The sequence below is a fragment of the Octopus bimaculoides genome, chromosome 27 (assembly GCF_046866305.1).
Source record: "Octopus bimaculoides isolate indiv1 chromosome 27, ASM4686630v1, whole genome shotgun sequence".
NCBI classification, from domain to species: domain Eukaryota; kingdom Metazoa; phylum Mollusca; class Cephalopoda; order Octopoda; family Octopodidae; genus Octopus; species Octopus bimaculoides.
This window is the reverse complement of record NC_142954.1, coordinates 139,114-165,014: the sequence shown is the minus strand read 5'-3', so window position 1 is coordinate 165,014 and position 25,901 is coordinate 139,114. Positions and strand designations below refer to the sequence as shown.

The following is a 25,901-nucleotide window of genomic DNA, read 5'->3' as shown; positions in this document are numbered from 1 at the left end:
GGGACTTTCAGAATGTCTAACAAAAAAAAATCACCTTCAATCTTTTTTTAGTAGTGCGGCCCGCTGATGATGAGCCATGTCTCATGCAGCCGGCTTCTCTAACAACACCAGTAATAACCAACAATTTCACATTCCTGTCGGAATCAATTACTGCCATGTCAGAGGGGGGGGGGGGTGCTGACGAGAAGCGCCCTCTGCTGCTAGATATTTACCGGTGTAAGATGAAGTTATGTCATCAACAGCCATTTGTTCTACTTGGATGATCCACCTCGTACGTTGTGTTGCACTAAAAAAAACAACAGAAAAGTTAACTTAATCAAGACAGTTATATTAATACGATGAAGAAATTCTTGTTGATCTAGGTAGGATGAAATGTTCCGTTTTAGACGACTTCATTGCTGACAACATGTAAATAAATGTAGAATGTTGCTGCCCAAAACCATCCGTTCAGTAATGGAATTTTAACGATATAATATAAATACTGTTTCAGCCCACAGCCTCTTTCGTTTTGTCATGCGACTTCTTGTTAGACACGTGCAAGTCCAAAGAGTGATTTGACGGACGGATAATTCGTTGTTATCATTTATGTTGTTATTGTTGTCCCAGTTGTTATAATTTTAGGAGGTTGAGTAGCGTGGCTCTGGCCCTGGTGACATAATTTCCTGGTTCCAAACGAGTCAGGTATATAACAGCGAAAAGAAATACGAGGACAAGAGGTGTAATTGACTGCCACACTATAATTTAAACGCCTAAACGAAAGTACAGCAAAAAATGGTACATCTTGAATGATTCTGTCAGAAAATATGTTGGTTTCTGATGCAGTTGGAACTTGGTGAAGTGTACTTGGCGGAAGAGAACAGCACGTCACAGCTTTCTGCTGAATAACTCTCCTCTCTCCAGACCGAGATCGAACTCGAACTCTACCTTGCCACTGCCCTGGGCCCGCGTTAAGCCAGAAAGACTCGACCATCACGTGACCACTTGTAGAAAACACGCGTATGAAGCGATATTTGTGTATTTCGGCCGAATGATAAACATACTTCTGCTCCATAATTAAGAGGTGATTATCGTATTCCTTCCTTATCTTGTTTCAACTCCAACTTCGTTTCAGACACCCACTTTTCTTAATTATATCTATTCGAAAAGGTAAATAGCATTCTTCTAGTTGTGTTAATAATTCCATTTCGGTTATGATTAACTTATTACTAATCCCGAATTAGTTGGAAGAATATATATATTGTATTCTGATCGGAGATGATGTTGAGCCCTTAGTCAACTCTGATCGAGCAGACATCTATTAAAAGACATTCGCAACCTTGACTATCCCATCTTTTTTAAGGATCACTTGGGACCACATCATCTGATGTGAACTTTACACTTTTAAAGGAGGTTTATTTAGCTGTTATTTCTAGCGAGCCAAACGATCACCTAGTTTTCCTACTTGGCTCGTGTAATAATAATGATTGTTGTCAATGTAGGCTTATAATAAACAGCACGAGATGGAATTCGAACAACATTGGAAAGCTTTCTTGTTGGTGGCTTTCTGCGTTGTCACAGAAGCTCTGTCTGTCGATGAAGATGTGATTCTTTCCCGATGTATTGTCATCTACCTACCAATATATATACGCCCCGTAATACTATCTGGACTTAGTACTGTTTATAGTATAGTGTGTCGGTCTGTCGGTACGTTCGGCTTGTTATTTTTCGTTGAGCGAAGAAGAGCTTATATACACACACACACACAAATATATATATATGTATGTATGTGTATAACGTTATACACATATGTGTGTGTGTGTGTGCGTGTGTGTAAAAGAAGGAATCGTGGGACAATGTAGGCCCTGATTATACAAGAAAATGGGATACTTACGAATGCCTTTCCTCATAGATCTGTTCGCTCAGGGCTAACCTGGAGTTACTCTGAAGAAAGACATTTCAGTCATGACCATCCCACCTTTTTTGTGTATCCAGGTATACAGTGTTTGACTCCGTGTTATTTGAGAGAGATATTTGGCTGCTATTTCTAACAGTTTGAGAAACCACGCAGAGGCTCTCTTATTGCCTTTGTATGTATGAATGTGTGTGTAGGTGCAGACTTAGCTGTGTGGTAATAAGCTTGCTTCCCAAACACATGGCTCCAGGTTCAGTCCCACTGTGTGGCACCTTGGGCAAGTGTTTTCTACCAAAACCTTGTGAGTGGATTTGGTAGACGGAAACTGAAAGAAATATATGTATGTATGTATGTCTATGTTTGTCTCCCACCACCGCTTAACAACCAGTGTTGGTGTGCTTGCATCCCCGTAACTTAGTGGTTTGGCAAAATACATAGCTAGAATAAGTACCTTGCTTAAAAAAATAAATACTTGGGTCACTTCATTCGACTAAAAACTCAAGGTGTGGCCCCAGCATGGTCACAGCCTAATGACTGAAACAAGTAAAAGATAAAAGATATATATATATATATATATATCTTTTTCCAGTGAAATTATTCACTGATATCGAAAAAGTGAAAACAAGCAATGTTAATTCTCTAAATGAGGTATTAACAGTAACTGCACGATAAAGTGACGTATATTGCCACTTAAATGTGGCTGACCCCTAGGGGTGGATGTTACTGTTGCTTTTAGCCCCAGGAGGACATCTCCTCCAGCTGGCTTATCGACAGTATGTAAGGTCTCTTTACCTTTCTCCCCCTCACCCACGTGTGTGTATGGTACAAAAGTGAAAAAAAAAACAGAGTTAATCAGGGTGTATTATATATATGGCTGTGTGGTTAAGAAGCTTGCTTCCCAACCATGTGATCTTTGGTTTACTACCTTGGGTAAATGTCTTCTACTGTAGCTATGGGCTTTGTAAATGGATTTGGTCAACAAAGGGAAAAGAAGCCTCTCGAGACCTTTGGAAATATGCTATGCTTGAGAAGACCCAGCAAGCCAAGTGAGACTATAACCTGTGGCCTATGCTAGTGGTGTAACCAGCCCACTTATGCGTACCTTTCCTTCATTGAACACTAAACTCTACGTGTGAAGACCTGTTAAGGCAAGTGAATTCAAAATCAAATTCGATGACAGCACCGCATGTCTGGCATCTGTGCTAGTGGAGCGCTAAGAGTGCCATCTGATGGTGATCGTTGCCAGGGCCGCTGACTGGCCCCTGTGCTGGTGGCACGTAAAAAGCACTGTTTGAGCATGATCATTACCAGCGTTGCCTTACTGGCACTTGTGCCAGTGGCATGTGAAAAACACCATTTGAGTGTGGCCATTGCCAGTACCACCTGACTGGCCCTCGTGCCGGTGGCATGTAAAAGCACCCACTATGTTCAGTAACAACTTTACCTGTGTGAATTGGTGCATTATCATCCTGAAAGATTGCGTTTCCCTCCAGAAACAGTTCTGCAGCCATAGGATGAATTTGATCAGATAAAATGCTACTACTTAAAAAGCACCTAGTCCACACTGTGAAGTGGTTGGTATCTGGTAGAGCATCCAGCTGTAAGAACCTTGCCAAAACTGACATCACCTGAGCTGGTGTCATGTAAAAAGCACTAAATCCACTCTGCTGGGTGATTGGTGTTAGGAAGGGCATCCAGCTGTAAAAATCCTGCCAAAACAGTCGCAAAAGTCTGGTGCAAGCTTCTGCCTGGCTGGCTCTTGTGAAACTGTCCCACCCATGCCAGCATCGGTGCCAATTACCTGGCCTAAATATTCTACCTGTCTGACAAGATATGACCTCTCACATCTACCCTACAATGTCATTCTAAAAATATAACTTGTGCCGCTACAAATTCAAAATAATGCGAATAAATAACCATTACTCTGGACAGAATAATGTGAATGCTGCGAAAAGGTTAAACTTTCTGTAGGACCATAAAAGACCACTTTTTTAATTATTCACAAGTTTTGTTTTCTTTTGTTTCAGTTGTTATTTAATTAATTTATTGATTTTTTTTTATGTCAACCAAACCAAATGAAAGGAAACTTGTATTGACAATGAGTATCTGTAAATGGGATGTTTGTTGGTCCAACAGCAACCATGATAATTTCATCATGTGCGGGACTTCAGTCACCCAGTATCGGGTGGAAAACAAGGCCAACTTGGCACAGAATCAAATGGGTAAGTAATTTTTTTTAACCCTTTCATTTCCCTCCAATTTATTAAAAAAATAATGTAAAAAGAGACAAAAGATGTGGTGTGCAAGAGAGACGAATGCACTGATATGGTCATGCATGTGAAGAAGTGCCATCTCTAACTGGAGGGAACCTGTGGAAGAGGTAGACCCAGGAAGACATGAGATGAGGTGGTGAAGCATGATCTTTGTATGTTGGGCTTAACGGAGGGGATGACAAGTGACTGAGACCTTTGGTGCTATGCTGTGCTTGAAAAGACTTGTTCGGTCAAGTGAAATCATAGTCGTGGCTGTTGCTGGTAGCATGTAAATGGCTCCTGTGCCAGTGGCACGTAAAAAGCACCCATGGCACTTTTGGAGTAGTTGGTGTTAGAAAGGACAGCCAGCCGTAGAAACCATGCCAAATCAGACAATGGTTTCGAATTTTGTCACAAGGCCAGCAATTTTGAGGGAGGGGATGAGTCGATTACATTGACACCAAGTCTTTAACTGATTCTTATTTTATCGACCCCGAAAGGATGAAAGGTAAAGTTGACCTAGGCAGAATTTGAAACCATCACCAAGTATAATGATATCTGTTTCAACACACATTTTGACAAATTACTTATTATTTTCTTGTATTTTTATTTCTTCTATTTTCAGCGAAAGCTGTTTCCTTATCAAGCAACTCCTGTGCCATTCCTCTCTACACATGCCTCCCTTCGGATGTACAGTTTATGAAGGTTAGTAGTGTCGATACACATTCATATAATTGGTGCAAGCATGGTTGTGTGGTTAAGAAGTTTGCTTCCTGACCATGTAGTTTCAGGTTCAGTCCCAATATGATACCTTGCTTGGGTAAGTGTCTTCTATAGCCCCAGACTTCTGCTATAGCTTAAAAGAGGGATGGAGAGAGAGAGAGAGAGAGAGAGAGAGGCATCATAATCTAAACTGGAAGCTAAGACAGATAAAGGGTAAAGACTGTTTTCAGTGATGAATGACCATGGGATTGAACCTAGAAAGTTTCCCTCTGAGGCACAAGTCCGGGCAAGGTTGTTTATGGAAGACCAGCAGTCACCCATGCATACCAGCCTCCCCCTCTCCACGCCACCACTGTTATCCAATGGAAAGGCAAAGGGGCCCCGTTAAAGCTTGGCTCCAGTGATGTCGCAACTCATTTCTACAGCTGAGTCAACTGGAGCAACGTGAAATAAAGTGTCTTGCTCAAGAACACAATACACAGCCCCGGTTCGGAAATCAAACTTACTACCTCATGATTGTGAGTCCGGCATTTTAACCATTGAGCGATGGAATAGATAAGAATGAGATATGAAAATAAAACAAATTGAGGAGTAGAGTTGTAGGTATGAGGTTTAGTGTAGTGGAATAACCTTGATCTCAGTAAATACTTCTAATGTCATTACCTCTGCCAAGGAAAGAGGTTATGTTTTCATAGGCATTGGTTTGTCCGTCCGTCCGTGTGCAAAATAATTCAAAAAGGTGTGAACAGTATTTGATGAAACTTGCAGGAAATGTTGGTAATGACACAAAGAACAGATGATGAATTTTTGGTAGTGATCCGGAAATTTTTATGGATTTTTGAAGGATTTTTCATTTATTATATTTACTTTACATGAAGTATTACAACGTTACATTCTTTGATTATCTCCCTTGAAACACGTTCCTCGTTCCCATGTAACTTATTGTGGCTTTGCTGTTTTCAAAGTTTCTTTTCATTTCTCTATTAGTAATTTTGCTCACGTATCTATCTTAAAATGAGCTGCTTAGCAGAGGTCTGCGCTCTCCGAATGCTTTTCTAGTTTTCTTACTGTTTTGTTATTTTTCAGTGTGTGGCACTCTACCCAAGACCAGAATATCCAAACCTCTTAGCTATCGGACAAGTCGTTGGCAAAATTCTTCTGACCAAGTAAGTGTGGAGAAAAAACAACTGTTGTTGATTTATTTATCATTTCTTTCATTGAATGTGTAATGTCAGTGTGCATCACTCTCTTGTCTCTCCCTGCCTCTTCTGTTGCTATGGCAACAAACTCTGGCTCACTGACGCACAGCTGCTAAGGCTTCTGTTTTGTTAGTAGTTAAAAGCACACACATAGATTATAGCAGACAAGAATCGTCTGCCATAGGCGTTGGAATTTCATATCATGTGATTTCACTCTGCTGGAAATCATCAGTGGGAGGTGTCCAGTCACCGCATCCCAGTCAAATCTTGCTGTTACAATATATAGAATATCAGCATCTTGTCAGACGCTGATGTTGCAAATAGCCAACAGGCTAATTAAAAATTAATTATTAGCAACAGAAGCAGCATTAATACCAAAATGTAATCTTAATATCCACCTTCAGATGGATTGCCTTGTTAGAACACGAAATACTGTCATTAGCCTTGAGATCCTCTCATTTAGCCACTTGATGCATAAAAGCACACACATACAAAGGGGTGCTGAAAAGTTACTGATATTAAGGGTACCGTGAAAGGCCTGGTCACAGGCCCAACCTTCCACTTTCTTTTACAGGGCTTAAAAAAACTGAAAGACAACTGGAATAAATGTGTGAATCTGAGAGGGGAATATGTAGAATAAAATCAAATGCCCGGATCTTTTCAGTGTCAGTTGTAAGAGTCCATACAGAAGGATCAAAGTTGCCAGAGTCTTGTACACTCTGAGTCTTGTTGGAAAACAAGTAGAAGCAGTGCAGCAGAACTACAGGAGCTAAGACTTAAAACTGGAAAAAGTATCAGGAGCATACGGATGGAGATCAACTGAGAAAAGAGCATAATCCTAGATAATAGTAGCAACCAAAAGACAGCATGGTGCTGAACAGAGACAGACTTGATGGACACCTTCAAGTACGTAGGATCCACGTTTGACCAAGGACAACATTTCTCAAAGGAAGATAACAACAAAAGTAGTGTGTTTCAACTGAAATATGATAGCAAAAGGGTTAAACAACAACATTTGTTTCCTTAGTAGTTTATTAACTGCCCATTGTACCATTTTCAAGTTTTGTTTCATTTTGCTTCATTTTCTTTTAACAGTCTTGGAGATGTACGGAACTGTGATTTGGCAGGCAAAGAATTTGGTATGTTTCATTCTGTTGATCTTCACTTTACACTTCTCAGTTTATCTATCTGTCTATCTCTCAGTTTATCTATCTGTCTATACATTCTACATCTATTTGTTACATGATACAAATGAACTACAAAAGGTCCATTTAACTGCGATATTTCATAAGCTAGAAATGACAGCAAGACTTTAGCAAAAATATTTGCAAAGATGGAGACAGAAATAACATAGAGGGAAGCAGAAAGAAAGATATGTAAATATATAATGTATCAAAGCTCAATGTACGCTAGACTTGCTGCCAGAAATAGCAGCCAAATCTCCCTGAATTTCACATCTCTCTATCTATCTAGCTAGCTAGCTATCTATCTGTCTATTTGTCTATCTACTTATCTATCTGCCTATTTGTTTTTCCATCTACTTATCTATCTGTTTATATGTTTATTTATCTATTTGTCTATCTCTCTACTTATCTATCTTTCTGTTTGTCTATCTCTCTACTTATCTATCTCTCTCTTTGTCTATCTCTCTATTTGTCTATCTGTCTATAGATAGACAGACAGACAGATATACATGAAACATGTTTTTCTCAAATTCAACATCATGAACCATAACTGTTCTTCCCTTTGCCATTTCTTCTAATAACCATTCTAAATGTCTGCTTCTTCCATTGTTTTGATTACAGCTCAGAGACACACAAGACAGTGTAATTATTTGGCATGGAACCCAATTGAATCAAATTTGGTAAGTTTCCAGTAAAATCATTTTGATTTCATATTTTCCCTTTATTTTTTTCTGTATCTGTAACCAAAATCAGTAGTTAAGTCAATGAATGAATCTCTATCAGGTTGTTAAACCTGCCAGAAATTGCAGCCAAACTGCCCTCAAAGCACATCCTATTGTATAGCAAAATTTAAAGTCACACTGAAAAATGTAGTCCCTGATATTCCAAAAAGACATGATCGCAAGGCTGTTTGTTCTTCTGTTTACAAATTTACAAGTCAGTAAACACACTTAAGACAAAGAGAAAGTAGTAAATCAATCATGAAAATGCATCACACACACACACACACACACATTAACTTTTATGAGGAAAAGACCAACAACGACTTAGAAGTTTCAGCTTTCTTGCCTTCATCACACTCTGGTTTACTTTGGCTCTTTGTCGGTTTGTATGGCTTTTGGCAAGTTGTTTTTTCATTGGTGAAATGATAATTAAACATAATGGAGGTAGACCAGGGAAGTAGCTGTGTAGGAAGTCAGGATTTGAGGCAGATAGGAGTAAAGTATGTTAGGAGTAAAAATTAATTCCCATCCGTCCTTAACCTCTGATCAAACATCCCCTGAGGCATATAGTCATTATAAACGTGTTATAGTCATGCTATTTAGCTCTGTTTTGTTTTGCTCAATTAACCCTCCACAGGAGCTAGCTTAAAAGTCTGCACAAAGTGTGGTTTTCAAGCTCGTCATTGATATTGTTACTCTATCTGTTCACTGTTTAATATTATTACATTGTTTTATGTTGTCTTATATTCCAGTTGGCTGCCGGACTTGAGAAAAATCGACATGATGGTTGCATTGCAATCTGGGACGTGAACAGCAAGTCTGTAGAATCGGCAATGCCTCTTGAAAGAAAACATTATGTTCCTAATGAAGTGACTAAACCATATTTAGATATTGGTAAGATTAACATTAGGTTTATAACATTTCTGTGTGAATTTGATGGTGGTGGAGGTGATGGTTGTGACATTTTTTTATTTATTTCAGTCATTTGACTGCGGCCATGCTGGAGCACTGCCTTTAGTCGAACAAATCGACCCCAGGTCTTATTCTTTGTAAGCCTAGTACTTATCTTATCAGTCTCTTTTGCCAAACCGCTAAGTTACGGGGACGTAAACACACCAGCATCGGTTGTCAAGTGATGTTGGGGGGACAAACACATATACACAAACATATATATATATATGACAGGCTTCTTTCAGTTTCCGTCTTCCAAATCCACTCACAAGGCTTTGGTCGACCCGAAGCTATAGTAGAAGACACTTGCCCAAGGTGCCACACAGTGGGACTGAACCCGGAACCATGTGGTTTGTAAACGAGCTACTTACCACACAGCCACTCCTTGACTTTTTTTTTCTTTCCAAGTTATGATGATGTCTCTGAGATCACTAACTTGGAACGGCCCCAGCCCCATCAAGCAAGAGCATGAAGCCAAGCCAAGCAAGGTGCCCCAGTATGACCACGGTCTAATGACTGAAACAAGTAAAACATAAAAGATATCTCAACAAAAAACACTTTCAAACTTGATTTACCTCTAAAAAGGATAGATCATCATCATCATCATTGTTTAACGTCTGCCTTCTGTCCTGGCATGGGTTGGACAGGTTGACAGGAACCTGCACCAGATTTTTGTATCGGATTTGCCAGGGTTTTTACAGCTGGATGCTTTTTACGTGGCATCAGCATTGAATAAAATCCTGGAGATAGCAGGCATTAATATATTCTAAAACTTTCCAGAGATAACGGTAATGACATTTTGAGTGGATTTCTGCAATTCAAGGATTGATCAATTGTTGTATTCTAATATCTCATTAATATTCTTTGTTTTCTCTAGGAATATCGGAATTTAGTACTTCATTTTGCTGGCAGCCAAGAGAATCGAAGACGTTTGTAGCTGGAGTCAATAAATGCCTACGTGTTTATGATATTCGAGGTGAGTTGTGAGTTCCAATGCCAAAATGTTGCTACAACTTTCAGGTTTGGACTTTCCAGACTGTTAACCATATCTTTAGAAATGAAATGTTTGTAAGAATAATCCCAAACACACACACACACAGATGTGTGTGTGCATATATACAATGTGTGGTGAATAAACTGTCATCTAAATTCCAGTAGCCACCCTCTTGACCCAGGGCAGCACTACCTCCTCCAGGCACTTGATGTAGGCCTCTGTTTTGAGTCTGAGGCCATGTGGAAAGATGAAGGGAGGCATAACATCACCATCACTAGTGATCACTCCAAACACCATGATGTTGACTGGATGTTTGATTTTTATCACTCTCAGTATACGTCCTCAAATTGACACTCAAACACTCTAAACTGTTTGTATTGGTGCTTTCAGTGTGAATACCAAGTGGTACAGCATGTCGTTTCCAAATTTATGGCAGAGTGAATTGCGTCGTGGTGCTGTTTTTCTCACAGACAGTGCCCGACTGCCCCTACTATACTGTGTAGTCATCAAAATCAAAAACAAACGATGCGAATTTGCAAAATCAAAAATATAAGACAGCGACAATTTATCCATCACACCCTATATATATATATATATATATATATATATATATATATATATATATATATATATAATATATGTACAGGCACTAGTGTGGCTGTGTGGTAAGAAGCTTGCTTCCCAACAACATGGTTCTTGGTTCAGTCCCACTGCCTCGCACCTTAGGCGTCTTCTAGTATAGCCTTGGGCCAACCAAAGTTTGTGAGTGGATTTGGTAAACAGAAACTGAAAGAACCCCACCATGTGTGTGTGTGTGTGTGTGTAAACTGAAAGTAAAGGTAAAGTTAGCTTCTCAAGTCATAAGGTGTATATATATTCCCCCACCTCCCCACCTGGATGGGACGCTAGTCCATCGCAGGATTAATAAGTCCTGATGTCTGTTTGTTTGACTAAAACCCTTCAAGGCAGTGCTCCAGCATGGCCACATTCAAATGACACTGAAACAAGTAAAAAAAATAAGTAAATAAATAAAAGCATTGGTGCATTTTTTTGTTTCCTTTTAACATAACTAACCGTTTGTTGTATTTTATAGAATCTACCAAACCCCAGTTGTCAACTAACACCAAAGCCCTTTATGGCATATCTATTGATCCTTTGTTCCCAAACAGAGTTGTTTCCTTTACCGAGGTAAGCTTTCCTCTCTCACTTCAATTTCTCAATTATTTTTGTAATCTCAACTAATTAACTCTTCAACATTTAAACTGGCCATATGCACCCCAAATATTCTTCCTGTTTTATGTTCAAACTGACCAGATCTTACCTCTCACACTTACTCTATAATGGCATTCATCATCATCATCATCATCATCACATGTCTGTTGTCCATGTTAGCATGAATCAGATGGTTTGACCAGAACTGGCCAGCTGGAGCGCTGCACCAGGCTCTAGTCTGCTTTGGCCTGGTTTCTAACAGCTGGATGCCCTTCCTAATGCCAACCACTTTACAGAGTGTATTGGGTGCTTTTATGTGGCACCAGCACAAGACTCTTGCAGGCCAATCCTCTTCACCAGGGTGTGGGGAGGCAGCCTTAACGTTTCTGCTATAGAGTAGTGGTCTTACATCATCAAAATCACAGTTACGAGATGATAAATGATTAATGAAGACAATGTGAATAAAAAACATTACATTTGACAGGATAATGTGAATGCTAAAGGATTAAATAGTTAAAGCCAGTTAACACCAACCCACATTAAACCACATCTGGTCCAAAGATTAAAAACCTCCCATTTTAACCTTTTGTTACCATATTTCAGTTGGAATCTACAGAGTTTGTTTCAATTAATTCTTAAAATAATGACTAATTAAGTAAAATAACTTTGTCATTGTTAAGCTGATGTATGGAACCTAAATTAACATGAAATTTTGATTTCTATCCTTTTTTAGGACAGTGTTTGTATGTATTGATACCAGTTAATGTGTGTGTGTGTGTTTGTCAGTATATATGTATGTGTTTCTATGTTGGTGTTTGTGTGTGCTTGTATGTCAGTGTTTGCATATGAGAGTGTGTATCAGTGCTTCTGTGTGTGTGCGCGTGTATCATTCTCGGTGTATGTATAACACTGTCCATGTGCATGTTTGTGTGTGTCTCTTACTATCAGCATATGCCAGTGTTTGTACTTGCTTGTCATTCAGATTGTCAAACATAATCTGTTTGATTCGTCATGGATTTTAAATATCTGTTTTTTTTTTTTTTCAGAATCAAGTATTTATCTGGAATCTTAGAAACTTAGATGATCCTGTATCCTTTTACTGCACACTGTGTATTAATATCAGGGCAGAGGAAGTAGGGAGCAGGTGTCAGAGGAACAGTAGAATTGATAAGACCTCTGCCAAGATCCCTTACCGAATTTAATGAATTTAATTGTATATATTAGGGGACGTGAAGGAGCATGGCCTAGTGGTTAGACTGTTGCACTCACAATCGCTACATCATCATCATCATCATCATCGTTTAACGTCCGCTTTCCATGCTAGCATGGGTTGGACGATTTGACTGAGGACTGGTGAAACCGGATGGCAACACCAGGCTCCAGTCTGATTTGGCAGAGTTTCTACAGCTGGATGCCCTTCCTAACGCCAACCACTCAGAGAGTGTAGTGGGTGCTTTTACGTGTCACCCGCACGAAAACGGCCACGCTCGAAATGGTGTCTTTTATGTGCCACCCGCACAAGCCAGTCCAGGGGCACTGGCAACGATCTCAATTCCCTGACTGGTCGTGCATTGTGTTCTTGAGCAAAACACTTCATTTCGTGTTGCTCCAGTTCTCTTTTCAATCAGTGGGGAATCAGAACACAACACATTGCTCAGTCCAGGAATCGAAACCACAATCTTCCAATTATGAGTCCAACATCCTAACCACTAAGCCATGCACCTCTACTCTAATTACAGGTACCTCATACTGACTCGTAACTTGAATAGTACAGTATTAATAAACTTGTATCATTTATATTAATGTCCAGACACCTGTAATTCATTGAACTATTTAAGCAAATTAGAAATTTAATTTAGAGGCAGGATGGCAAGTTGGCCAAATTGTTAGCATGCTGAGCAAAATGTTTAACAGTGTTTTATCTGTCTTTACATTCTGAGTTCAAATTCCACCAAGGTCAGCTTTGCCTTTCAGCCTTTCTAGGTCATTGAAATAAATACCAGGTGGGCCTGACTCTAGTCTAAGGCTGAAAACTCTTGGCCACAAGGTGAGATTTGGTGCCAAATGTTGAAAAGCCATGGGTAAACATGAATATACTCTCTCTTAGAATTCTATCTTCAAGTTTACAGTTGTATTTCTTTAACTTGTTCACTAGGAATTTACAATCTCTGAATTAAAACCTGTACAGAAAGTCAGTTGGTGCCCCACACGGTGAGTGTAGCAGCTTATATATAAATGTGTGTATGTGTATTAACCGTTAATCCAAGCATGTTTTTTTCCCTCTTTTCATTCCTTTTCTTAGAAGAGCACAGGCTTGAAACATCAACGATTTCTTCCATTTTTCCTGAGCGTCAAACTAATACACCTTGTTTGTTGTTCCCTCACCTGTCTCTGTCTTTGGTTATTGATTTTTTTTTTATACACTTTTGAACTATATATATATATTGGTCAATTGGGGCAAAAGACACAAGCCCAAGGTGCCACACAATGGGACTGAACCGAAAACTGTGTAGTTGAGAAGCAAGATTCTCATCAAACAGTGCAAGTCATTATCATCATCATCATCATCATCGTTGAAATTAATAATTAATACATTTAGTAACTATAAATTTTGCTTATTATTAAAATGTCCCTTGGTGTTTTTTTCTTTTCAGGGTCGGTTTCCTCAGTATTCTGTGTAAAGATAGCTCAACAATTCAACACTGTGATATTATCCACACTTCTGATGGTAAAGGATCTTTTTAATTTTGTTTCTCTTCAGTTTTTCTTTTCAATAACCTCTCCTGCTTCCAGATTTCTAGAATTCTTTCCAACTACCTACTCGACAAACTTCAAACAAAACACTATAAACTTCACAAACCTATGCATGCTCAACCTGCTAGAAATGGTAGCTAAATGGCCCTCAAATTATGTTCTATCATCTTAACCTTTCTGTTACCATATTTCTGTTGCAATACACTATTTTTGCTTCACTTAATTTTGAAAATAAGCAAGAATTTAGTAAGATAATTTCTGTCATTGTTGAGGCCCCACTTTCAAAGATCATGCTCCACCACCAGTGTCTCTGGGGGTATCTCTACTTCTTGTGGAGGAAGAACAAATAGCTTACTTGTCTTCTTTGTGCAGCCCATGCTGGAGTGCTGTCTTAAAGGCTTTTAGTCAAATACATTGCCACCAATACTTATTTTTCAGGTCTGGTTCTTATTATATCGGTGTCTTTAGCTGTACCGCTTAGTCATGGGATTTAAAAGAAAGACACATGTACAGTGGGCTTCCACACAGTTTCAGTTTACCAAATTTACTCACAAGGCATATGTCTAAAACTGTTTCTTTCATACTCTTCTAGGCCCAGATGATCTTGAGCCAGCTTACATTCAAAGATATACACCCTGTAAGTATCATCGTCACCATCATCGTTACCACCATCACCATCATCGTCATCACCATCAATCCTCACTCTTCTTTTTCTCTCACATTCACATGTTCTCTCTCTTCTTCTCTCACTCTCATATTAACACATGCTCCCTCTCTCACTCTCTCTCTCACTCACTCTCATACTAACACATGTTCTCTCTTTCTCTTTCCTTTATTGCCTCAGGTGATAAGTCGACATGCCTTTCCTCCTTTGCTTGGCATCTCTCTGAAGACAATCGTTTCCTCACCATTCGACCCAATGGAATAATGACTGATGAGACGATTTGTAACCAAATTGCTCTGGTAAGTTACTTCTCCATCTTTGTAGTTTTGTTGTTGTTGTTGTTGTTGTTGTAGCAGCAGCAGCAAGTATTGTTGTATAGCTCCACATCAACTGTAATGTGTCAGACCAGTTATCAAGTGTTCCAGCTGAGATTATCCATCTTATAGTCAACAAGCTAATCTAGGACTACATTATCTAATGTGTCCCCTTTTTGTTGTTGTTGTTGTTTAACCCCAAGTCACACCTATATTATGAAAGGTGTTACTGTTTTCATCAGTAAAAAGGTAAAAGACTCATCCCCTCCCTGCTTCAGCCATGAATATTTTTATCTCTTTATCTTACAGGATTGGTCGAATGAATTTAATTTAACAGAAGTTTCTGGGAAGAAGAAAGAAGACATTCATCTTTGTAAAGAACTCCTCAAAGAAGACATTGGGATGATTATGAAGAATCGAGCCATGCTTGAATATGGAATGGAGGTCAGTCCCTAATTACACTAGCCATGACGTTGTTTTTGTTGTAAATCTCAACTTACGGTAGTTGGTGGTGGTGGTGGTGGATCTCTCATCTGTTGACTGTGTATTGTCATTTTATATTTTTAGATAGATAAACCATGGAAAAGTGCTGAAATAGTACAAGATGACAAAGTGCTTTCACGACTCTGGACGTGGATGGCAAGTATCCTTTTAATTCTGTTTGAAAATTACAGAAACAGATCCCATAAACATTATTCACATTATTTACATTTGACAGATATTTATCTTCATCTTGTTTGTTGTTAACACGTTTCAGCTGATATACCCTCCAGCCTTCATCAGGTGTAGATCCCATAAAATTCAAAAGTTCTTTGAACAAATTTCTCAAAAAAAATCCCGGACCAATCTCCTACACCCAGATATGTCTCCAACAATAATAACTTGTTGCTAGAGTGGGCCATGGTGTCCCATATATGACTGAGGTGTGAATCACAATCTAAAAGACTTCACCAGGTGGCGCTGTTAAGTTAGACATGGCCTGAGCCTATACTGGCTGAAACCGAACTTATCTAAGTTACTCATATTTAGAGTTTTACAGTGAAGGTTTTAAAAATTGTATTTTCACTTCCTTCAGTTTATTTTAAGTTTCCAATATCTGTTGTGTGTTGTGCACAAATCTTTATTAATTACCAAATTTGTTTGTTTGTGATTAATAATGTTTATTTGTATGAAACTGGTCCATTGTTTCCTTAACTGTTGTTTATCCCAGTGTGTAAAGATAGAATTAGAGATAAGATGAGAAAAACTGAGCAGAATTGCTATTATGGAGTTGAGAGTGTTCTGTTAAACTTGAAGAGTAAAGAGACGCGAGAAAAATGGCAGGGACTTGAAGATAATGAAACATGTGCCAAATATGTTTATCGCAGTGAGGAGAGGTAAGATGTGCCTTTTTTTGTGTTTTATTGGGGTTTTTTATTTTGTTTAATAATTTTGTCAGTAAATGTGTCAGTGGCCTATCATCATCATCATCATCATCATCCTTTAACATCCGTTTTCCATGCTGGCATGAGTTGGATGGTTTGACCAGAGCTGGCAAGCAGAAGAGCTGCACCAGGTTCCACTCTGACTTGGCTTGGTGTCTACAGCTGAATGCCTTTCCTGATGCTAACCACTTTACAGTGTGTGATGGGTGCATTTAATGTGGCCCCAACACAGGACACATGCAGGTCAATCCCTTTCACTAGAGGGTGGGGTGGTCTTAACACTTCTGCTGTACAGGACAGGTCTTCTTGAGTACAGCAAGGTGTCAGGTATCCCAGTCCTTTGTCATCTTATCTGAAAGGTTCAGCATCCTGGAGGTTGTCCTATGTCTTCCTGGATCTCCCTCTTCCACGTGTTCCATCCACTTTGAGAGATTAGCACTTCTTTATGGAGCTGTCAGCATCCATCTGGATCACATGACCAAACCAGTGCAGTCTTCTCTCTTCCACACGCAGCAACCAATTCCTCTTATACTTAACCTCTATCGCACATATACACTTACATTACACATCCAGTGGAGCATACTAGCCTCATTTCATTCTAGTCTTCAGGAATGTTATTGTGGCCCAGTGTCGACAGGGTTATGCCTGTAGACCAGGCATAGCTGAGTGCTTATGATGATTGTTTTGTGATCATAAAGTCCCAGGTTCAATCCCACTACATGGCATCTTGCTATAAGTCTGAGAATTTGTTGTTTTGGACTTTTTTTCTACATTCAGAGGCATTTCCTGTCCCCCAACTGTCACTTAATTCTGGGCAAGGTAACATTTTGTTTTAATAGAACGTGTTTTCATTTATTCTCAGTTTTCTCCCCTCTACCTGAATTTAGAGCAATCCATATATTTTTGTCTTATTTACTATGTTCTTACAGGTACCATGTTCTACAGATGTGTGGCTGGGACAATCTACAAAATCCAACTGGAATAAGTGAGTTCAGGAGAAGGTGAGTTACTTCCATTAGCTGTTGTTATTTTGGTGAGAGAGAACTATAGATAATTGCATATATATAACTAGATGACTGTATATATGTATGTGTGTGTATATATATATATATGGTTAATCCCTACACATCTTTTCTCTCTCCATTTTGTTAATGACGTGCTGTAGGGTAGGGAGGGAAAAGTGAAGAGAAAGAGAGAAATACAAAGTGCTTAGCAGTGGGAAATTTTAAAATCATATATTTTTGTGACTGGAAGTAAAATAAATTAGCAAAATAATAATGCATATCATCCTTTCTTTCTTAAATATCTTCTCTTTATCTTTTTCATCCTATGGAATTTCCACAGGTTCCACTTGTCTCATTTAGTGTAAGTAAAATAAGAGTTACTAATAGTTTCTTGCCATTGGGACACATGGTTAAGCAGATTTTTATAACATACCTTGTATCATCAAATAGATCAAACCATGTGCCCATATATATACACAGAGAGAGAGATGTATGTATATACACACACACATGCTTAAACCATAATGGAGAATATAGTGAAAAGAAAAATCTAAATTCTTGGCTACAAGATAAAGCTGCCATCGCCAACAACAATTAGAAAATATTATGGTGCATATGGTGGTTGCATGACGTTTGCAATGAACCACCGATGGCCCCATGTGGTTAGGGTTAGGTTAATGTTTCATTACCTCCAACTTTTTATATTTATTGTCTACTTTTGAATTTCTTTAAGTTGTGTCTTGTATGTTCTTTCTTTTTTGTAGACTACAGAAACAAGGTGAATATGAGAGGGCAGCAGCTATAGCTTTATTTAACCTCCACATAACATTAGCTTTGGCTATTCTCAATGATGAACGGTCCCCTTCTTCAGATGAAGGTAAATTAATGTCATTTCTCTGTGTGTGTGGTGAAGGTGCATGGCTCAGTGGTTAGAGTGTCAGGCTAACGTGAGGTTGTGAGTTTGATTCCCAGACCAGGTTGTGTGTTGTGTTCTTGAGCAAGACACTTTATTTCATGTTGCTCCAGTTCACTCAGCTGTAGAAATGAGTTGTGACATCACTGGTGCCAAGCTGTATCCACTTTTGCTTTCCCTTGAATAACATTGGTGGCACGAGGAGGGGATACATCCCTGTAACTAAACGGTTTTGTAAAAGAGACCAATGCAATAAATACTGGCCTTAAAAAAATCAACACCAGACTCAATTTGTTCAACTAAACCAGTGATTCACAGCATGGGTCATGGGAAGATTGCTGTGGGGCATTGTTCTATAAGCACCAGGCATAAGGTTCTCATTTTATTCTTAGTCAATAATGTACCCTTTTTTTTTTTTGGACTAAGTACTTAATAAAAGAGTTACCAATAGATTCTTTTGTATTAAATAATTGTGATCATGTCACGTGACCAACCAAGCTATCAGATGTCGTTACACATCACTGGTCACAATGCATTTTGCATTGTTTTAGCCTTCAAATGACACCACCCCCACTGACTAAGCAAGCAGGCCAACATTCCCCCCTGATTGAAAGCAGGACTGGAGCAACATGAAATGAAGTGTTTTGCTCAAGACCACAATGCACCACCCAATCAGGGAATTGAACCCACAATCGTGAGTGCAACAGCCTTACCACTAGGTTAAAAAAATATTAAAAATAAAGTTTTTTTTTTTCCAACCACAAGTGGGGCATACAATTTTCTGGAAAGTTATTGTGGGGACTGAGGGGAAAATAAGTCGGGTGACTAAACCCTTCAAGACAATGCCCCAGCATGACCACATTCAAGTAACTGGAACAAAAGATAAAAAGATATAATTATCATTTTTCCTATCCTGTCCCCACCCCCCTGCTGCTCTCTTTTCTCATTCATTTATGTTTTATTTCTCAGAATCTGACCGCAGTTTGGCATTGGTAGGCATGGCACTGGCTGGTTTCACAGAGAACAAAGATGCCCTCTGGCAGAAAATGTGCCGTAATTTCAGACGACAGTTAACAAATCCTTACCTAAGAGCTATGTTTTGGTTCCTTTCCTCATCAGAAACGGATAACTACAAAGAAATATTGGTGAGTTTTGTTGCTGTTGTTGTTATTGTGCTCTTTTTGTTGTTCGTGTTTTTATACTTGTAGTGTTACTGCAATTATGTTTTTGTTGTTGTTGTGTACATGTTTTGTGTGTGTGTGTTTCTTTTTCACTTATTTCAGTCATTAGATTGAACTCCCTCGTGCAGAGACAAGGGTGAGTTGTAGTGAGTAGTAGCAGTGATATACAAACAACAGGATGGTCATGGCTGGAACTCTTGATCAGAGTTGATTCAGCACTAAATAACAATAAAATAGGATATAGCCAAACCCCTGTGAGGGGTTGGTGTTAGGAAGGGCATCCAGCTGTGAAAACCCTGTCAAAACAGACAGTAAAGCCTGGTGCAGTCTTCTGCCTGGCCAGCTCCTGTCAAACCGTCCAACCCATGCCAGCATGGAAAGCAGACATCAAATGATGATAATAATTCATGAGTGAATGCATGCATGCGTGCATACAAGGCTTCGTTTCAGTTTCTACTTACCAAATCCATTCACAAGGCTTTGGTCAGCTTGGGTCTATAGTAGAAGACACTTGTCCAAGGTGCCATGCAATGGGACTAAACCCAGAACCATGTGGTTGAGAAGAAATCTTCTTACTACACAACCATGCTCTGTAAAAGACCTTTAGAATGTATAAGTTTTGTGTGGTGTTTGTTCTTGATTTAGCTCTAAGTAACAATCAATAATATGATAATGCCATTATGAAATTTTATGTTTCCAGTTTGAAGAAGGAATGGCTGTTGGGGACAGGGTGGCATTTGCCTGTACTTTTCTTCCAGATGATTCTGTGAGTACCAGCTTGTGTTTTTTCACACATACTCTCTGTCTCTCTCTCTCTCTCTCTCTCTCTCACATACTCATATACTCCCTCTAACTTTTGCATACACTCATATTTTCTCTCACACACACACTTATTGTATCATACACACATCTTTTGTTATACTCATAGTTTCTCTCCCTCCCTCCTCCTCTCCCTCCCTCCTCCTCTCCCTCCCTCCTCCTCTCCCTCCCTCCTCCTCTCCCTGTCACAGACTCCATCCAACTCCCACACAGTGTCTTCCCTCTTCCTTTCCCCCATCTCTTCTTTAGTTCACTCTACATCTTTCTTTCCTTTCCTTCCCCTCTTCGCACAGAGCACAGGAATAACATTCACCTCCTCCCTTCTCACCTCCCAGACTACACTCGACCACAGAGGACATAAAAAAACTACACACTTCGCCCCCTCCCCACCTACACACTAACCAAAACACTAATCAGTTCCATTGGTCATCTTGCCATTTCTGTATCTCATTTCAGTTGATAGAATACATCCAGTCTTTATCCAATCAGTTGGTGGTGGCTGGAAATTTGGACGGCATCTTGCTCACTGGTGAGTACTAGCCATACACCTCTCTTTTATTTCTTTCTTTCTCTTCCTCTTGTGCATCATTCAAAAAAGTAATGCAAGACCACGTACAAATTTGTATTTGTTTTGTGGACAAATGACCGAGAGCTTTGGCAATATTTTGTGCTTGAGAAGAAGACCCATTGGTTGTCATGGCAGATACTGGTGTCAAGCAACTGGCACCCATTGCCAGTGGCACGTAACAGCACCCAGTACACTCTGTAAAGTGGTTGGGATTAGGAAGGGCATCCAGCTTTAGAAACCATGCCAAAACAGACTGGAGCCTGGTACAGCTCCTCAGCTTACCAGCCCTGGTCAAACCATCCAACCCATGCCAGCATGGACAACGGATGTTAAATGATGATGATGGATAGGGTATGCATTGTTTTGGAGTAATTAGAAAAACCTTTACTTATTTATCGCATCCCCTTGCATTAGGAAGGACATCCAGCCATATTTCCCATGCCTCAACAGACAGCTGGAGTCTGGACAGTTCCCTGCAAGCCAGCTCCATATCAAACCATCCAACCCATGCCAACATAGAAAGCAGGCATTAAACGATGATGTTGGTGAACGATACTTTAACACGTTCACCACTATGGCCTGTTACTGGAACTTACCAGTGACACCACGTATTTCGTGTGGTCACATGGCATACTGTTTAATTGCAAGCAAATGTAATATTTCTGCATTTTCTTTTCCTCTTTTACTTGTTTTAGTCATGTGACTGCAGCCATGACTAAAACAAGTAAAAAAAAAATAACTGGATGTAATTGTGCATTGAATTTTGGTAGAGTCGCATTTACCATGTACTAAAAAACAGAGGCACTCTGTATTTCTCTATTGTCAATCATTTCTTTATTGTTTTACTTATAATAACCAATACGAAAGTCTTGACATAATCTATGGCTATTTCACTAATATCTTCTTTCCTTTCCAATTTTATTCAGGTCTGTCTGAGAAAGGTGTACAGTTGTTACAGAAGTATGTTGACGTTTCTAGTGATATGCAAACGGCCTGTTTCATTGCAATATCTACATTTCCCAGCTGGTTATCAACGGACAGTCGGGCTGACTCTTGGATACATGGGTAACACCTTCTATTCTCAGGCCTTCACTCTTATCTTTTTTCACTATCTTCCTCCTCACAGTTTTTCTTATTTATTCAGTGTATACATACATAGTTAATGGCTCTCAAGTTTATATTTATAAACATCACTACTGAGTGGAATATAACGAGAGGGATTATATCTCGGGTCAGTCCACTGTGCTTTCCCCTCCCAGTGTCTGATGCTGAAGGGGAGATAACTAGTCTGAAATGCCTATATCCATCAGTCTGGCGAGGAAGTGCTTCAAACTAACTTGCTATATTTGCACCTATTTATCTATTTGCTCCTATTAGACTGAATAATTACTGTTGGATTACAAGAATGCATAGATTACAATTATATCAGAATTTGTTACGAAAACGTGTTTGGTGGTGGGGAAGAGTTTTGAGTAATTCACGTGTTTAGATTTCGTTTCTTCATAACTTTCAGAAAAATTGGTATTTTTTAATGAAATTTTCTGCAAATACCTTTCAGATGGTGGCAGTTATTCTGACTACCCTAGTCAAAGATGGTCTGAGTAGCCACAGCATGCTGATCAACAGTGACTAAGTAGCCAACTTCAGTAGCTATTTCTCAACAAGTTGGACAATTGTTAAGTGTTTCTCTGAGGATAATTTTTTCATTTCCCCACTAAAACAGATCTTAAAATGAAATAGTAATGAATATTTTGAATTACACGAATATCGAATGTACATACCAGTTGTCAGGAATGTGTTTATTATGTGAAATTGGTCTATCCAATTATGTTACACCAGTATATTTGGTAGCTATTTAAGCAATGTGTTTATGGATGGTTAACGGTTTAGATGTATTACTGAAGAAGGAGCAAGAACTCCTGAAATATGTATCCACACCCATCTACACGCTTTACCTATTTTCCCGTCTTCAAGTGCATTGTTTACATTGAGGTATTCATTTACAAAATGTTGTAGCAAACTAGTGCTGGCTCTAATTTCTATAGGATATCTGTAGAGACAGTTTTAAAACCTCTCTCTCTCACTCTTTCTTTCTTATTGTTCACATCAATTTATGTCCTTTGCAGCTACAGAAACCTTCTGAACCAATGGAAGTTATGGCATCAAAGGTAGGTTCATTACAAGCTTTGGAGGTAGAGGCTGAGTGAGACACTTCCCTCATTGAAAGAGGTAAATGGAAGTATGGTATAGGCACTGGAAGTATTGGTAGTAACTGAATGAAACAATTCTCTCATTGAATAAAAGAAGGGGTGCTGAAAAATTCCTGGCCTTGGATGAAAGACAATACAATAGGATTAGTTAATTATGATTTTATCCAACATATTCCCCTCTCAGATTCACACACATATTGCAGTGGTCCTTCGGTTTTTCTAAGCCCTGTAAAAGGACTCAGAAGGTTGGGCCTCCAACCAGGCCCTTTGCAACACCCTTAAGGCCAGGAACTTTTCAGCACCCCCTTGCAGTGTTGGTTGTTAAGTTCACAGGAGTATGAGAGTTGAGTGACGGATAGAGATGGGGGAAGAAGGAAATGTGATGAATGCTAAACATGGGTAGTGGTATGTTTGGTGCAGTAATATTCAATATTTTCTATTACAGAGCCTTGTTTGATATACTGTGGCAGGGCTGTGACTCACAGAATCACGAGCACTCAGAAGTATTTGTCAGCTGCAATTCTTGTCGAAAGTCAGTCTCCCGAAATGCACAGCCAGTGGTGAAAAACAAACAACAGAACTGGAGTCGATCGAGCAACACAGCGAAACATGTTAAGGTGAAAAAAAAACTGTTCACTTCTTGTTCTTTCTCTTTTTTCTGGAACCTTTTATTTTTTATTAGTGTGTGTGTGTGTGTAGCCATGTATGCACTTGTGTGTGGTGTGTGTGCTTGTATGTATGTGTTTACATCTATACTGGCAGAGGTAACCCAACAATGCCCAGATGTATACATAACCACTTATATAAATGAGATTGGATTGGGTTACCTATGTTCAGTCCACTGCAAGACCAAGGGGCCTCAGCATGTTCTCTTCCCCCAACCATGGTCTGATGTGGAGGCTGTGTACTTGAGTTTGAGATCCTACTGGTATGATGAGCCTATTCTGCCACACTCACTCAACACGGCTGGGCAGAAGGATGCAATTTTTTATACTCCCACCCAGGAGTAGTTAAGTCCCCAGTGCTTTATGTTTTCCATGATGTTTTCACAGGTCCACCTAATTATTATTATTACTAATGTTATTAAGGTGACAAGATGGCAGAATCGTTAGCACGCTGAGCAAACTGCTTAGTGGCCTTTTTTCAGCTTTACATTCTGAGTTCAAATTCCACTGAGGTCAACTTTGCCTTTCATCCCTTTCAGAGTCAATAAAATAAGGACTATTTAAGCACTGAGCCCCTCACCCTAAAATTTCAGGCCTTGTGCCTATAGTAGAAAGGATTTTTTTAGTAAATCTCTGATCATCAATTCCAGTCTGTTACTGATTTTCTGCTTTCTTTCAGGTTTCTTGCTGTCCACACTGTCGTAATCCTCTACCCCGGTGTGCTTTGTGTCTGAAGAATTTAGGGACTGCTTCAGGGGCCCTGTCTATAGAAGGATCTCCAGGTCAGAATCTTTACACTTTCTTCTTTGTTCTGTTTGGTTTTCAATTTTAACCCTAACCAGAACGGATCAGTCTTCTGGGATTCTGTAGTATTTGTTGTTAAGGGTCATATCACTTCTAAATAGCCTCCACCCTCAACCTTTATTCTGATCTCAGGGTGTCTAGATGTCAATATCATCACCATAATCATAATCAACCCTGAACATTACTGATTAGAGTTCTAGGACCCTGGTTTTCATGGCGCACCATAAAAAGTACTGATGCTGGTGCCATATAAGAAGCATCTGATATATTCTATTAAGTGGCTGACATTAAGAAGAGCATCCAGCTGTGGAGACTAAGCCAAAAACAGATTATGAACACTGGTACAGCCCCTGGCCTTGCCAGCTCCTGTTAAGCTGTGAAATCACAACATTTCTCCTGGATAGGATGCCAGTCCATTGCAAAGTTAACCATTTACAGCTGAGTGGACTGGATCAATATTAAATGAAATGTTTTGTTCAAGAACACAAATTGACCACCCAAACCAGAAATCAAAACCACATCCTTCATGCACTCCATCCTGTTCTTACCCTTTGGTGGACTCAGGCAGTTGTCAAGTAAATGGAAGAGACTACTCGGAAGACCTCCAATCAGGTGGGAAGATGATTGGAACAATGTGGAATAGAATGGCGAGAGCATGAGGGGGGTGGGGGTGGAGCAAATGCTGTGGCAGTAAAGCTGACTGAGCGCCAGACAGCCTGGCTAATCCAGATGATTTCATTACGTATAAACCCCTACACTTTATGTCTGTCTTTGTATTGTTCCCCTCGTCCTTTGCCAAAGAAGTAAATCAAAGAAATCATTATTATTTCTGTTTAAATTCTATTATTTTCCTTCTTGCAATTTCCAGATTCAAAAACTTCTCCATTTAAGAATTGGTTTACCTGGTGTCAGTCTTGTCGACATGGAGGTCATGCAGGTCATATTACAGATTGGTTCAAGTAAGTAGCAAGATTCTTTTATTTGTTTACTAGTTTCAACTATTGACCTGCAACCATGCTGGGGCACCATCTTCAATGCAATTTTGCAAGTACTCTTTTTATCTTTTGCCTGTTTCAATCATTAGAAAAACAGATTTTTGCAATGATTGCTTAATTTTTCTTCTTTTCTAAATTTTTTTCAGAGATCACATGGAATGCCCTGTAGCTGGTTGTTCCTGTAAATGTATGGCTTTAGACTGAATGATTACTGTTGGATTACAAGAAATTTTATTTTTCAAAACCAAAATAAATAGTAAAAAAAAGAAACAATAAATAAAAAGCACCACCCCAAAAATCTTTTAAAAAGATATAAAAGAGTTCAAACTATAGTAAAAACATTTGTTCACAAAGACAAAATGAGAAACAAATTTGTTTTTCAGAGCTATATTTGTTTTTATTTTTTATTCAAAAGGAAAAAAAAAAAGGAAAAAATATATATATATATATATATATAT

General features: G+C 39.1%; 1 protein-coding gene across 3 annotated transcripts; it reads left to right on the top strand.

Annotated features, from left to right (window-relative positions):
- Positions 1-223: 223 nt before the first annotated feature.
- LOC106875642 (GATOR2 complex protein MIOS) lies at positions 224-25,831 on the top strand. 3 transcript variants are annotated; one of them, XM_014923870.3, is made up of 28 exons: positions 224-1,060; positions 3,974-4,113; positions 4,769-4,848; positions 5,953-6,032; positions 7,161-7,204; positions 7,871-7,929; positions 8,724-8,865; positions 9,800-9,898; positions 11,010-11,104; positions 12,175-12,216; positions 13,284-13,339; positions 13,783-13,856; positions 14,475-14,519; positions 14,727-14,845; positions 15,170-15,304; positions 15,428-15,503; positions 16,071-16,236; positions 17,214-17,285; positions 18,053-18,165; positions 19,171-19,346; positions 20,083-20,148; positions 20,658-20,730; positions 21,696-21,834; positions 22,896-22,937; positions 23,425-23,596; positions 24,324-24,426; positions 25,317-25,407; positions 25,590-25,831. In XM_014923870.3, exons 2-28 carry the CDS (start codon positions 3,990-3,992, stop codon positions 25,645-25,647), a joined length of 2,541 nt encoding a protein of 846 aa, XP_014779356.1. In that variant the 5' UTR covers positions 224-1,060; positions 3,974-3,989; the 3' UTR covers positions 25,648-25,831. The 3 variants fall into 3 exon arrangements, with proteins under 3 accessions (XP_014779356.1, XP_089199339.1, XP_052833198.1); XM_089343213.1 differs by having other exon boundaries at positions 2,842-4,113; XM_052977238.2 differs by having other exon boundaries at positions 1,006-1,146.
- The last annotated feature ends 70 nt before the right edge of the window (positions 25,832-25,901 follow it).